Genomic DNA, 15,161 nt, shown 5'->3' on the forward strand with positions numbered 1-15,161 from the left:
GCAATAGACAAAATGAGGAATAATGAGACACTCAGCTTCCAACAGGGACATCGGAAATTTAACTGAAGCACAGTTTTACCAGATTGCAGAAAGCTATAGTCAGCACAGACTTACAGACTACAGTATATTTCATAAAACTGCCATAGACGGTACACAGAGCATGTGAGATAAGGCAAGGTATTCAGCAATGAAAGAAATAAAAATTAGGAAACAATGTAGAACAACCCAAATAGCACAAATAAAAGACTGTTTCAAGCCCTGTTAATGTTTAACAACTTTTCTAGCTCTGCACCTCCACTTTCAAAGATAGGTACTTTGCAGCACAGGCAGGCAGGCAGACAATGGTACATTATCTATATTGCACAATTCATGTATGATTGATTTCTTCATTTATAGTGGCTTCAAGAGAACTGTGAATATTCTATTACAACGTCACTCACATTCAAAGCAGCTTCAGCTTCTTCTAATGCTGGTCTAGCTGCCTCCAGCTTTGCCTCTGCTATTACTTTCTCTGAATCAATTTCATCTACAATCTTCTGTGCTTTGTCTTTTACACCTTGAACTTCATTTTTCACTTTAGCTGATGCCTCAGCACTTACTGTCACTTCTGCTAACACCTATTATAAAATTTAAAAACATGCAGCAGGGTCACCCAGTTTGGAAGTTTGCAATGGAAGAGAGCTAACAATGGTGAACTAAAGGTTTTACTTCCCCAAGCTCTTCATGAGCCACATTCACGTGACCCAGCTCATAATGGGCTTATCCCCACCTAGCCTCCCAGGGTTGGGTGGATGGGTGGATCTGGCCCTTACACATTTAATTACCGTATTTTTTGCTCTATAAGACTCACTTTTTCCCTCCTAAAAAGTAAGGGGAAATGTGTGTGCATCTTATGGAGCGAATGCAGGCTGCCCAGCTATCCCAGAAGCCAGAACAGCAAGAGGGATTGCTGTGTTGCCATACACAAGATATATTTCTCCTTTTCAAAACATTGGGGGGGGGGACACGACAAAACCAGTGAACTCAGTCACTTTCCTTTATAAAATACTGTATTCTGGTATAAAACTTACTTTATCTGCTTTTACAGATGCCAGAGCCAGTTCCTTCTCTTTCACTGCCAACTCCTGGGAGAGTTTAGCAACAGATTCACTAGCTTCCATCAGCTTAGAAAGACCTACAAAAGGCATCAAAACTCAGAATAATTAAAAGTTATTTTTGATGAGCAATAGTCAATGTTAATAGAGTCATTGAAATCAATGAATTTACTCTGAGTATGACTTAATTGGCTATCACCCACATTATATGCAATGTTGATTTCATAGGGATTGGGCTGTCATTCCATCCCTCTATTCATTATTTGCTGCCAAACTAGAAATGAAACCTGTCTTTATAGACTAACTGGCATTTCTGTACAAAAAAGAAAAAAGAAAAAGCTATGTCCTGGCAAAATCTGGGTCTAAGTTTGGTTTGTCAATGGGAAAATAATTTCTAGATTTTTAAATTTTTTGAAGGAAATTTGTAATCTTCATATAGAATGCACGGAGAAATCTCATGAAGACTTTTCTTTAGGTGGAAAACTTCTGAGGCAAGTCATACATATGTGTAGCTGGATCCAGAAGGGTGACAGATGATTTTCCTGCATCTCCTCTGCCCAGCAGTTCCCAGAAAAGACTCCACTGAGGGTCAGGGGACCCAGCTGAATGAGGTTGGCTTTGCTGTGGCTTGGGAGGACTGGGAGAGAAGAGGAGATTGTTGGCAGGGGCAATGAGCTGGAGTAATCTTATCTTACCTATGTGCATCCGCTCAGCTTGTTCATTAATGTTGGCTAGCTTTTCAGCATAAACATCTTTGTAGCCATTAATGAAAGAGAGGTAGGACTTGGGGGTGACATGAGCTCTTCTTCGGTATCTGGAACATACAATGGGGATTGGTTCAAATACTCATGTTATCATCAGATACAATCCTAAATCCATGTTCATCTTCACTAGTACAATTATGTCAATGACAAAAGCCACAGATTTCACTTTCAGCTGTAATCGTAATGCATGTTAATGAGCTGAAGTTGTAAAAATTGATTTCAAGATATAACGACTTTGAAATAAATAACTGCTCATCTCCCTGAAACTCAAGTAACCATGTTAGATATAATCTCCTGTTATATCTAGGTATAGGAGTAGTTAGATTCTAAGCTTATCTGTTTTCTCAAACAAGTGTTAAATATTTATTAAGAGGAATCCAAAGTTTAATGGAAAATAGAAAAAAAAGGTTACTTAAATTTTCATATAAAAGTACAAAATTTACATATTGCATCTTTCATACAACAGTTACAACTGAGCAAACGAATCCATAGCTGGTTTAACTAATTTGTTTTTTAAAAAATACATTATATGTATATAAAATAATCTATAAAAGATACATATTCCAGTGCCAAATGTTCTCATTAAAGAATTACCACATATGTTTCAAACGCTACCTTTGGAAATAATTATCGCAGCTTTCTGAAACTAGATCATGAAAGATGCCCATAGTTTCCACAACTTGGGCTTTAACTTCAGGAGAACAGACAATGTTAAAGTCTGACAGGAAATAATGTGATACAGCAACAAGGGCTTCCTTAGGCCACTGAGTAAACCAGTCCATGGTGCAGCCAGATATAAGGCCAGGAAATTTCAAAGAACGCGCACGGAACTTTTCACCAACCTACCAAGAATAAAAAAACAAAAAAATTATTGTAATAATTAATTTCATCAGTCATATGCACAACTAAATGCAGAGGCTGAGATCTGGAATTTTATAAACATTTCCGCATCTGGGGAGGGGGGAGTAAATATACTCTAACTCATACGTTCTTTTATAAGTTTGATATTATTATTCTAATACATTTCTGTGTTTTTTCCTTTTTTCTTTTCTTTGCATCACTTTATTTCTTTATAATTGAAACTTTTCAATAAAAAAGGGGGGGAACCATTTTTGCATCTAAGGTATCATATCTTAAGCTGCAAGCCATTTCATAACTACTTTCCCTTCCCTACAGGATAGTATGGAGGCTTCCTAGTCACCAACTTCAAAATTAACATACATAGGACATAGCTGCCTGTTCCAGTTTTGTAGACTACATACAGAAACGGAATTGTTAGTAGAACAATTACCATGAGCTAGACTGCTGAGCCAAACTTGCAGGATTTGTCTTTAAAGAGCACGTTTGCCATAAAAATATTATTTTTCACATTTAAATACATAGTCTTGAATGGGGGAGGAATTATCATAAGAAAATACGTCCAAGGAAGGTAGATATGATTTTTAAAGGAAACTCACTGGAGAAAAGCAGAGAACAACATGAAGATTTTTCTTCGATCTTGATATAAAATATTCATAAAGATTATCAAAAGTAGGAGGAACTCGTGGTAGTTCTTTTTTCATTACAGATATCAGTCCTTGGGTTATTTCATCCATTTCATCCCGAGCAAATAAATTGGAGATCTTAGAAGAGCCAAGGAAAAATGAAAATTCAGTTATGTATTTATAATGCAGTTTTATAAACTATAGGTCTATGTTTCCTTTCCAAAACTGTCTAATAGTTGAGCCTTTAGATATGCAGGCCAAAGACTATCTTTTTTTCCTTACTTGAAGAGATGTACTCTAATCCAATGGACCATGTTTAAAGCAGCTGGGACCATGAATGTGGAGCCTTTGTTTGGCGAGCAAGGGTGCGCAGGGGAGAGGGAACTGAATCTAGCCCCCTGCTCCTTCTCCAGAGCAACTGATTGTAGGATATTAGCTTTTTTTAAAAGGGCTTTGTGCACATAAATCTGGTTGTTGGGTCAAAGATAGGACCTATGCGTACAACACATCATTGTGCATACAGTGCTTGAAATTCCACAGAGTTCTCACTCCAATAAAAATAATAACATTTGCACAACTTTTATATAATCCATGGGAAACATGCAAGAATATAGATCCCAATAAACACAGCCACCAATGTGCCAAGATTCTGAACGTCTGTGGCTAGTTACTTGCCTATCCCATAAATTACTAAGAAAATCAATGGTGAAAAAAATAATCATTTAAAGTTTATCCCTGAAAACTAGTTATGGGTTCAGCCCACTTCAAGGGACATGGGCTGATGCCCAGCCCAGTACCTGCATGATCCCAGAAATAAATTAATAAATTAATAATTTCATTTAAAATTGATCCCTGAATTGTAACTTTATTTTTTAAAAATATTTTTCAAGATTTACATCTCTGCAAGCAGTAGCTCATGTGGGACCCCCCAGGTGTTGACTTCCAGCATCCCTGACTATCAACCTGATCGTGCTGGTTGGAGCTGATGTGAGTTGCAGTCAAACCTACCCTGAGCTTTTGAAATAGAAGGACAAGCAAAACATCTAACAGTCATCATAACAACACAGCTGCAAAAGCTTCTAAAATGCTAACCTCTCCAGAAGAAAGCAGGTTATTAAGAAATTCCAGAAACGCTTCATCTTTTATTTCGTTATCTGTGAAAATAAATGTTATTCCTTTTCCTTCTGCACCAGCAACTCTGTATAAAAGCTTTAGATCATCTGTCAGATTGCTCACATTGTATGATCTAGGAAGCAAAAATGAAAAGGACAGAAAGCTTAACATGCAGTACTGATTCATCACCCACTAACTTCGGAAAAGTAGGCTACATCACTGAAGCCAGCAGAGAGGGGAAACAAGAGCTAACTGAGCAAAGACTGCCCCTTTTAGGAGGGGCATCCTTGTGTAAATATACAGTGGTACCTTGGGTTACATACGCTTCAGGTTACATACGTTTCAGGTTACAGACTCTGCTAACCCAGAAATAGTATCTCGGGTTAAGAACTTTGCTTCAGGATGAGAACAGAAATCGTGCTCCGGCGGCACGGCAGCAGCAGGAGGCCCCATTAGCTAAAGTGGTGCTTCAGGTTAAGAAAAGTTTCAGGTTAAGAACGGACCTCCGGAACGAATTAAGTACTTAACCCGAGGTACCACTGTATTGCATAGTGAGCATGCTACTTCTTAAAAATGTATTTTAAACACACATTTCAAAATGAAGCAAACAGCAAACAACTTAAGCCGTTTTAAGAAATCAAAAAACCACCTTTCACAAGACCCTTAAATTCCTCTGGCCGGAATCAAGGGAGACTACAATTACTAGTTTGTGCCCCCCACGTTTCTTAATTAGCCCAGATTTGTCAGGCCATCACCTCATTCACTAGTGACAAATGGGAGTGGCCATTTCAAGGGCTATAATTCAGCTTCAACAACCCTCAAAATGACTAGTAACTGCAGCAGAGTGCTTGCCATTTTTCTCCCTCCCCCCCTTTTTTTGGTTCAAAACAATTTTGAAAGCTAGTGACTTTGCCATTCCTCTCAGAGCAGGGAAGCCGAAAGTGGCTTTAAAGGTGTTTTGAAATAAGAAAAAAGAAGGAATGGGGGAAAGCAAGAACACCCCCTGCCATAATTGTAAACATCCCCGCCTCCCCATGTGCCACCCTGATTGTACCATCTGCACTGGCTTTAGAGCGGCATACTATGGGGCATGGAGGGGCCTTAACTAGGTAAAGTGGGAACCCCAACACATGTAGGGGAACTTCTGGAGCCAAACCATTATTTCAACATTATCAATCTCTTCAGTAATTGATGAATTTTGATAGAACTTTGTTGAGAACGAAATTGTCTACATTATATCCTCATAGACCAGGCATGGCCAAACTTGGCCCTCCAGATGTTTTGGGACTACAACTCCCATCATCCCTAGCTAACCCATGGTCAGGGATGATGGGAATTGTAGTCCCAAAACATCTGGAGGCCCAAGTTTGGCCATGCCTGTCATAGACCATAGGATCAGTGACATCATGTACACATGAATATGCCAAGCTATCTTTATGATGGCCATCTAGCCATGAATCTCATCTTCTATTATTCTCATATAATGGTGTATATATACAAACAGTAGCTTCTAATTATATAGGGAAAACAGCACATCATCAACCACTTATTTGAAATGTATTTTTTCTCACCGTGTTAAAGTTATCTGAAATATTTTATATCCAGCTATAAAAGAGGCTAGCCTGGAAAGACTCTGTTTTCCGGAACCACCAACTCCTACAAGTAAAGCATTCCCACATGCTGTACGAATTATTCGTGAAATCTGCATTACAAAAAAAGGGGGGGAGATTATCTACTTAATTCGTTATGCAAAGTCAACAAAGTTAAATAATTATCCAAAAATATTTTTGTAATAAGCTTTTATAAAAGAGCCATCGAATGGTGCCTAGTTTAATGAATCTTCCCAATATTCTCAATTCCATATCCCTCTCCACCAATACCATAGACACTACTTACACAATGGCAGCATATTTTAATATGGCATGTAATTTTGGCAAAAAAACATATCCAATGACAACAGAATTTTCCCTTGTATAGTGCTCCTGTGGGGGTTTTTTTGTTTTGTTTTTAAAAAGGAGCATCAACTGCATTTTTGAGGTAATCAGCCAATGTCCTTCTTTAAATACCACCTCCTTCAAAGGTGAAGCTTTCATCTTCAAGGCTTTTCCTGTTACAGAATGCCCTTTTCCAGAGCAGTACAAGCTGAGCACAACTTTGTTTTCTTTTCAGTTCCTTGCAAAAAACTTTCCCCCCATTCACCCAGACTTTTGAAAACTGTTTTACTACCTTTAAACTATCTGACTATAAAATTATTCTTCTATTTGTTGCTTGTTTTATTTGTGTTGCTTGTTGTTTACTTGTTGCTTTCAAGTTTTGAAAAATGTCTCGAGACACTGATAAAAGGAAGTTCATAATGTTTCGATAAAATAAGAGTGCGGTCCTAACTGGGATGAGCAAGTTAGGATGTGGTGGATCCCCAACTCACCTGGCTGGTTTCTGGCTTAAGACCCAACTTGGTCACATGCATGCTGACCCAAATCCCTCCTCCCAGCTCACTTGGGGCTTGGACAGTTCAGCTGAACTTGGTGGCTCTTAAGCCATGAATGAAGGGCACTCCAGGGGAATAGCATGAACAGGATCAAAGGTGGGGATTTAGGCTGAATCCTAAACCCATTCAGCTCAGTCACATGAGCTGACAACCTGGTATAAGTTACGCAGGCAAAAGGATGATGTTACACAAATTGGATTTTAAAAGTTTGTTTCTCCACTGCCGGTAGTAGTTCCACTCCTGAATGGAGTTTGGATCTGGTGTAGCTATATGCTGTAGGCTATATGCTGACTTAATCTAAAATGGCATAATTTTTGCTGGCTCCCCATATTTAGGATTGCTTCCTAAGGGAGCAGTCTTATGCCCCTTCTGCTGAAAAGGAAGATCCTCCATTGGTGTAACTGGAGACCTTCCCGGTGTTGTGGCAAAGTGCTCCAATGCTGCGCCACTCGTGATGGGTCCACAAATGGGAATTTTGGCAGCCATGGATCTGAAGTTTTCTATGCCCTCCCCACTGCCATTCTCCCAGCATGCCCTAGCTGTGGAGCAGTAAATTCCTTCTCACTGGAGTGAGTAAATGGAAGGAGTAAAGGTAAAGGGTAAAGGGACCACTGAAAAAATAAAGCCACCATTCCCATCTTCTTTCCTGGCTGTGAGCTGGTAGTTGCTCTGCCATGACTCCCCCTTCCAACCAGTGCAGGAAATGAAATGAAGACTATAACTTTAAATAAGCATTCAGACCTTAACAAGATGTGTTATAGCATCTTTGAAAAACACCAAATCCAGGAATCCACCTCTGACAGCTTCGTTATACTGCTTCTGATAGTACTGCAGTTTGTCAGATAAGAAGTCAAGAGATGGAATCTAAAAAAGAAGAAAATAAGGATAGCTTTTCCCCCTAAAAAAATAGTTTCAATAAATTAATGTAAAAGCATTTTTAAAAATATGAATAAAAGAAAATAATGTCCTTAAGGGTTTACCAGATTGATTGATTGATTATTTATTTATTTATTTATTTATTTACACAGATCATACCCTAGAAATGATATGATATCAGCTTATTTTTCTCAAGATAGGATTTGTCAAAAACGAATTTCAGGGAGGTGTAGGTATATGTATTCCCCAGGACTGACTTAACTCGTGGGCAGTTCCGTATCTGAGAAGTGTTTATGTTGTTTATTCCACTAATGGTGGGCTATTTAGCCCAAGCAGTAGCTGCATATAACAGTGGATTGCCTCTAGATTTAGTTTTCTACTTCTTTTGTATGATCATTTCTAATACACACACAAATGGTTTTGGCAACTGCTCCTGCAGACAACTGCTGCAATAGGTTCAACTTCCTATAGCCATACTTATGAAAATGATGTTTATTAATTGTGTTAATCAAACACAAATGAATATGAAAAGCTACCAGTCACCCACAAGCTTGTGATCTGTTTTTGATGTGGCTCCCAGTGCCTTGCCTATCCTGACCTACAATATTCTGCTATCTACCATACAGAGCACCAGTTTTACTCAATTTATTTAATAAAAAAATTCCTTCCAGTAGCACCTTAGAGACCAACTAAGTTTGTTATTGGTATGAACTTTCGTGTGCATGCATAAAAAGCTCATTCCAATAACAAACTTAGCTGGTCTCTAAGGTGCTACTGGAAGGATTTTTTTTATTTTGTTTTGGCTACGGCAGACCAACACGGCAACCTACCTCAATTTGTTTAGTTTGACTTATACCCCACTTTTCAACAAGAGTCTTTAAAGCAGCTAAAAACCTGTTAGGAAATGCAACAAAAACACCCAGAACCACATGCTACAAAATGAAACAACCAGCCTCACTGGGAAGGAGCTAACATGTCCCCATATTCTTCCCCACAGGGCAAATGTTGTAAGTTGGTTTAAGTGGGGCAGGTGGGCAATAGTCTGACTGGAGTAGTCCCTGACGTTGTCTTTGCCTGTGTCCCACAACGGCTTCTTCATTTCAGCAGGGCAGTTGGCATCTGTTGGCCCTATGTGGGTGCAGGAGGAAAAAGTCCGAGTGCAGGAAGTCCCAGTGTTGCCCCTGCCTGCCTACCTCACCCTTGTTGCATTCCATTACAGGCAAATAAAAAAAGCAGCATAATACGTCTTTCTCATCCTCACCCCACCCCCTGATTCATCCAGTTGTAACTCTGAATTTCCTCTAGCAATAATCCACAATATTAGCAACATTTGGAATTATTTATAGTCAAGAGTAGGGAACATTTTTCAGCCCAAAGGCTGTATTCCCTCATGGTCAGCCTTCCACAGTCCAAAGGCATTCAGTCCAAGTACATTCATATAGCTAAAGCACTCCAGGAGAGGACATAGCAGGGCCAGTAAGTAAGGGGCATGGCCTGTGGACAGCCATTGGGGACAGAGAGGCTTGGAGGCCTGCATTTGATCCTGGGGCCTGAGAGTTCCATGCCGTTCTTGTATAGGTATCCATTATAGATCTGAGCATGCTATTGTTGGAACCCAATAAAGGAGGGGTTTGGAATTAAGTAAATAAATACCAATTCATAAATTTTTGGTGCTTCAAACACAAAATCTTCAGGCTCTTCACCAGTTGGCTCAGGCATATCCCGTAAAAAATCAACAAGATATGGTTCTTCTTCAATTATTGGTACCAGTTCTGAATCGACATGTTCTTCAATAACTCTAGAAAAGTTTCTTTCAAACCACGCTTCATCTTCTTCACAAACAAATCTAGAAGACACAATTCAGGTATGATGAATAGAAAGTTTCCGCTGTAGAAGAGTGAAAAGATGGCTAAAGATGTATGTGGGTGTGGGTGTCCCTCAGCTGTGGACTAGATCTACTATATATTTTGGGAAACTGTTTCTCCTCTATAGGTTCAGCAGCCTCTTCAGATAGTGTCACCAAACTCAGCACAAGGGTTCCCAAGGTAGGGGTGAAAGGCTTCATCACAGCTTGGGTGCCGTAAGCCATTCTGAATCAAGATGGCTGAACACAATGTCACACTGGCATGACTTCATCTCAGTGTTTGTAATTCTTCAGTAAATAATATAATGATCATACCTGTCAGCAATTACTCTTGTGCATTCATGTTTAAATAGCGACAGGAGAGTCCTGAGGTCCGTACATTCTTCTGATTTTATAGTTAACATTCCTTGCCAAATTCTGGAAAGATCTCTCAGATTGAAGATGTAATGAAATTTGGATGGTGTGGGCAACATTTTCACCTAACACAAAAGCATATGAACAGGTATAAAAAATAAAACAGGGCCTGCACTGAGGTCTACAGGTTTGGTTTGTTTTTTAAATGGCAAACCTCATAAGGGCAGTAAAGGGACTTTATTTTACTGTATTATGGACCTCACATTTCCTTCCATTACCTCCTGTTGGCATACATGGTTCCCCCACCTAATTTTATCCTTGCAACAATCCTGAGGTAGGTTAGGCTGAAAGTTGTTGATTGGCCCAGGGTCACTCTGTGAGCTTCACGGGTGAGTAAGGATTTGAAACCTAGTCTCCAGGGTCTTAGTACAACACTATAACCACTACACCACAACGGGTCTCCAACTACCAACCACCAATGAGCCAGAGGCACTTGGAATCTTGAGCTGTGACAGGATCTAGTGGAGTTCTCCTCACCTCTGCATTCACAGGATAAATGATACCTGGAGCATAGATCCTTCTAGCAGGGAGTAGGAAATGAAGCAAGCAATAAACACTGTGAACATGCACTTGTTTATGTATCAGAAAGGACCATTTGTGTCCCTCCATGTGCTGTTCAACTCCAGCATTCACCAGCCCTAGCCAGCATGGCCAATAGCTGGGGATGATGTGAGCTGGAATCCAGCAACACCTAGAAAGTGATATATTTTTCATGCATTTGGGCAAATCTGAAGCTTCCCTTGGGTGATTCCATGCAGAGAAGTTCAAAGCAGCCCTACAACACTCACACTAAAAACAAGCAAAATAAGAGAGTCGCTTGAGTGGAAACTGCCTGCCTCTTTGATGGTGGCTGATGGGAATTTTGAGGTCAATAATTCCAATTCAATATGCAAATTCTAGTTTTGCAACCACAATTTCCCATTAAAATGTAATCAGAAGAAATGACTAAATATTAGCTCCAGGCTATATGTTATTTTCAGTGTTGATTCCTGCATCGCAGAGGGTTGAACTACAGTATGACTCTTGGGGTCCCTTCCAACTCTACAGTTCTATGATCTGCTAAGAATGGATGCACGGGTAGTTTCTTCCCCAGTCAACTCCATTCCTTCCAACCATGGAAACCTTACAGAACCTATACACTACAGGCAATATATGAGCAGATTTTAATCCTGTGTTAAACCCATAAATAGGGAATATTTTTCAAATAATTATGTTCATCTTCACCTTAGTCCACTGCCACAAGATTCTGCCTGCTGACACTAATTTTGGTATCATTTCACATACTTCAGGCTTGAAATGTCTACATGAATGAAAGTATCCACAGCCAATTATCCCTGAAAAATAACAGTATATTGATAACCTTAACATGACTCCAAAATTATATATTCTGATGAAGGGCTGAACGCTAAACATACATCTCCAGGAACAATCTACAGCTGTACTTAACTTTAGACAAGTCAATAGCTACTGTTTTGATGCGAGAGAAATCAAAGAGAAGTCAAGCATTTCATTGCAGCGTGTATGTGTTTGTCATCTTCACTGGTCTATCCTTTGGTTGTATGGGATTACTAACACTAAGTTCAGCTGATGAATTGATTTGACTACAAAATGCAGCAGAGCAATGATACGGCTTCAGAAAGAAGGAAGATACTAAGCAGTGGACATTATAAATGACTTATGTTATAACTTATTGTACAAGCAAAAATCTAGCTCATAACAAATTATTTAATGTAGAAATGTGCTTATGGTAGTGGCACTATATCTCTAGAACATTTATTTTCACTAATAAGTTTTAGGTGCCTTTCTAAAACATAAAACAGAAATTTAATAAAATAAAAAAAGGGAAAAAATAGTTTGAGGTGCCAAGCTAGATGTTTCTTGCATTTCAAATGTTTTTGACTTTCGACTGCCTTTTTGTATCTGTTTATATTTCCTATTACGTATCAGACAGGCGCCATCTCTAGTGTTGTATCAGTGCCTGTTGAAGACCCTCTGTCTTTCAATGTAACTTTTAAGTGTTTATCACAGTCTTTATCTGTGTTGGACTTGAAACAGTCTTTTTATACGAAACTGATGAACAGATGGGCAACGAAAGCGGATCGTGCAAGCCCTTAAGACTGCCAAGAGAGTTATCCTATACTTCAAGGCTGGGAGGGTGAGCTCTCACCCCCATCCACTACTTTGTGGTCTGACGATCTCACTGCCCTGACTACTTTTGAGCATAAATCTCACAATCACGGATCTCATTTTGATACCTATTTGAACCAATAGACATATGAAGAAATTGTTTGTATACATGAAATTAGATAGATAGCTTTGAGATGTTTCATAGGAAGCAACAGAGTATAAATGAATGAATATTAAAATATATTTTATGTTGTGAACACTCCAGTGCTACTATCTTGAAGGAAGAACGTAGCATAAAATCTATATAACAAATAAATAAGTTAATACTTTTCTGTTTGCCTAGGCATTCAAATGATTTTATACAGAATGGCCTTAACTGTAGTTTTATGTCACGTCTGTAATACTTGGTTGTTGTTTTTTTAAGTCATTGTTTTTTAGAATCTCTGTTGCTTTAAGAAAGAGAGAAAGGAATTTACATTCTACACAGGGGCAACCTAGACAATTAATATAAAACAAATTCAATTTGAAAGTACTAGAAAAACATATACCAAAGATTTTGTCTATGGATGCATTGGTTGGCAGAGTGCAGTTAAAAACCGTAAACTGCCTTTTTAAGCGCTGTGGGATATCATTTCGACCGCCTCCTGGGTGAATCATTGCTGCTATTAACTGCACATCAACAATCGTAGTAAAATCTCCAGGTTTATCCAAACTGTACATTCCTTCCATTTCCATCATCTGCCTCACTATTTCATTTGTTACCTATGGAATTAATAGAAGAAATGTTAACCATTCATTGAAAACAAAATACCAGAGATACAACCCTGTTAATTTAGCCAAATAATTTGTTACTTTATTCTAGACATAGGGTACAGTATGAAATATGCTACATTTGACAATGTCTATGCTTTTGTCCTATTTAAATCAATAAAATTTACATGGTGCTTAAATTTCTGTTGGCTGAATCAGGCCATGTCGCATTTGAGGTGGTCAGTGTTAGCAAAAAAATGCTAACAGTTCATATACATCAAGGCAACCTAGGATGATTCAGTCCCAAAACTGCACCTGCACCCGGATTGGATCCAGATGTGATGGGCAGTCAGGGTTCATTTGTCCTTTGCTGGTACCTAACCCTTTAAGTTGTCCCTAATCCACACTACCAGGCACCAACCTCTGAATCAGTACAGTGGTACCTCAGGTTATGAACTTAATTCGTTCTGAAGGTCCGTTCTTAACCTGAAACCATTCTTAACATGAGGTACTACTTTAGCTAATGGGGCCTCCTGTTGCTGCCCCGCCGCTGGCGCGTGATTTCTGTCCTCATCCTGAGGTAAAGTTCTTAACCCGAGGTACTACTTCCGGGTTAGCGGAGTCTGTAACCTGAAGTGTTTGTAACCCGAGGTACCACTGTAGATTCAAATTACAAAAAAGGCAATTGCAACCATCATTAGAAATAACTTTATGACTGTCGCCTGGAGGCTCCACATGTGGAGAAGGGTGGACATTCTCCATCAGCTTTCTAATGGTGGAGAAGGAGCCTGGTTGCTGTGCCTTAGGAAGAATTAAGGGAGGGGAGACAGGGAGGGTATAAAAAGCCTCAGAGAGAAGGACAAAACCCAGTGAAGACACAGGGAACAGGCTGGGCAAGCTGGATGCCTAATTGAGACTCTTCTACAGAGATTGGGGAGATATGGTCCTTGCTTCCCTGTGGGCAGCCTTCTGTAAGCTGTTTCCCTAAACCCCATTGGGCATGACTGAACAGGGAGTACCAACAGCCGCTAGCCTCCCCCTCCAACCCACCCACCCCTGCTCCTTTGGGGAGGCATAGGAGCCCTGGATTTAAGCCTGCCCAAGGCACTGAAGTTCAATACTCTTCTTTGGGAAGAGCCTTCCATGGAATCCTGAGGCAGCTCTGGGCTTTGGGGAGACTGTTCCTGGGGTTTGGGGCTTCCTCCTGGGCACACTGGGCTAGGTTGACTAGGTTGAAGAGCTACCATTTTTTTCCTTTTTTGACCCCTATGCCATGGAAGGCATGGAACATGCATCCTTTGACGTGCCCTTTCCCCAAGGTCACAGTACACCAGACTTTTACTGACGACATTACAGAGCGAAGCAGTACTTAACAATATTACTATGCACAATTTTATAACTCTACCTGATCTCCCCATTCGTTAATAATTGGCATGTTAATATCATCAATGAATATTGTCATTTTTCTGCCGTTTGGCGGTCCATAGGTACTTCCCATCCGTTTGTCCACATAACTTTCTATTGTCCTCTTAACAATTAAAGAACACAAAAAGAGGAGGAAATATGTAAGTAATCGCCAAAGTAGTTTACAAATCCTTGTTTGTTTGTTTTTTAAAAAACCATTCTTAAAATGTGTTTTCCAATTTATGTAAGTTCTCAGATAAGTTCCCAAATAACTTGGGAGCATGAATATTGTTGGAACTTGGTGTTAAAAACAGAGAACGAGATCAGGCTTTGCATTCATTCATTCATTCATTCATTCATTCTTATCCGTTTTCCCCTCCCCTCAGAACCAGGGCTCAAGGCAGCTACACTTAAGATTATTGCAAAGAATTTTAAATATTTCTGCAAGCACACCGTGTAGAACTGATTATCAAACCTAAAGCTTACCTGAAACATTCCAGGTTCTGTTGCTGAGGAAAAGTTTAAACATTTTGATAAATGTTCTTCAGGATCATACTTTTTTAAATAACCTTTAATCATTACAGTCTTTGCTGTTCCTTGTTCACCAATAAGCAACACTGCCTGCAACAACGTTATGCCAGTTTATTATCAGGCTTGTATAATAAAGCTACTTCACTGCACAAAAATGGTTTGAAACAGAATTTTTAATATAATTATGTTGGTTTTCTTTCTAACCTACTACTTACTTTCACATTCTATTCAGGCTTCAGCCCTTACCAAAAT

At 39.3% G+C, this 15,161-nt stretch overlaps 1 protein-coding gene across 2 annotated transcripts in view; it reads right to left on the bottom strand.

Annotated features, from left to right (window-relative positions):
* Positions 1–15,161, bottom strand: part of DNAH8 (dynein axonemal heavy chain 8) — a 124,857-nt gene that overhangs the window by 42,952 nt on the left and 66,744 nt on the right. For both annotated transcript variants that reach the window (XM_083434372.1, XM_083434373.1), the window contains 14 exons: positions 14,865–14,999; positions 14,380–14,502; positions 12,773–12,986; positions 11,322–11,431; positions 9,999–10,162; positions 9,473–9,665; positions 7,685–7,807; positions 6,027–6,157; positions 4,435–4,588; positions 3,316–3,480; positions 2,474–2,700; positions 1,790–1,908; positions 1,071–1,174; positions 441–617 (listed from right to left, as the gene is read on the bottom strand). In XM_083434372.1, the coding sequence (XP_083290498.1) occupies positions 441–617; positions 1,071–1,174; positions 1,790–1,908; positions 2,474–2,700; positions 3,316–3,480; positions 4,435–4,588; positions 6,027–6,157; positions 7,685–7,807; positions 9,473–9,665; positions 9,999–10,162; positions 11,322–11,431; positions 12,773–12,986; positions 14,380–14,502; positions 14,865–14,999 (2,139 nt within the window). The remainder of the gene's footprint in view (positions 1–440; positions 618–1,070; positions 1,175–1,789; positions 1,909–2,473; positions 2,701–3,315; positions 3,481–4,434; positions 4,589–6,026; positions 6,158–7,684; positions 7,808–9,472; positions 9,666–9,998; positions 10,163–11,321; positions 11,432–12,772; positions 12,987–14,379; positions 14,503–14,864; positions 15,000–15,161) is intronic.

This window comes from Podarcis tiliguerta (assembly GCF_965153285.1).
Source record: "Podarcis tiliguerta genome assembly, chromosome: 3".
NCBI classification, from domain to species: Eukaryota; Metazoa; Chordata; class Lepidosauria; order Squamata; family Lacertidae; genus Podarcis; species Podarcis tiliguerta.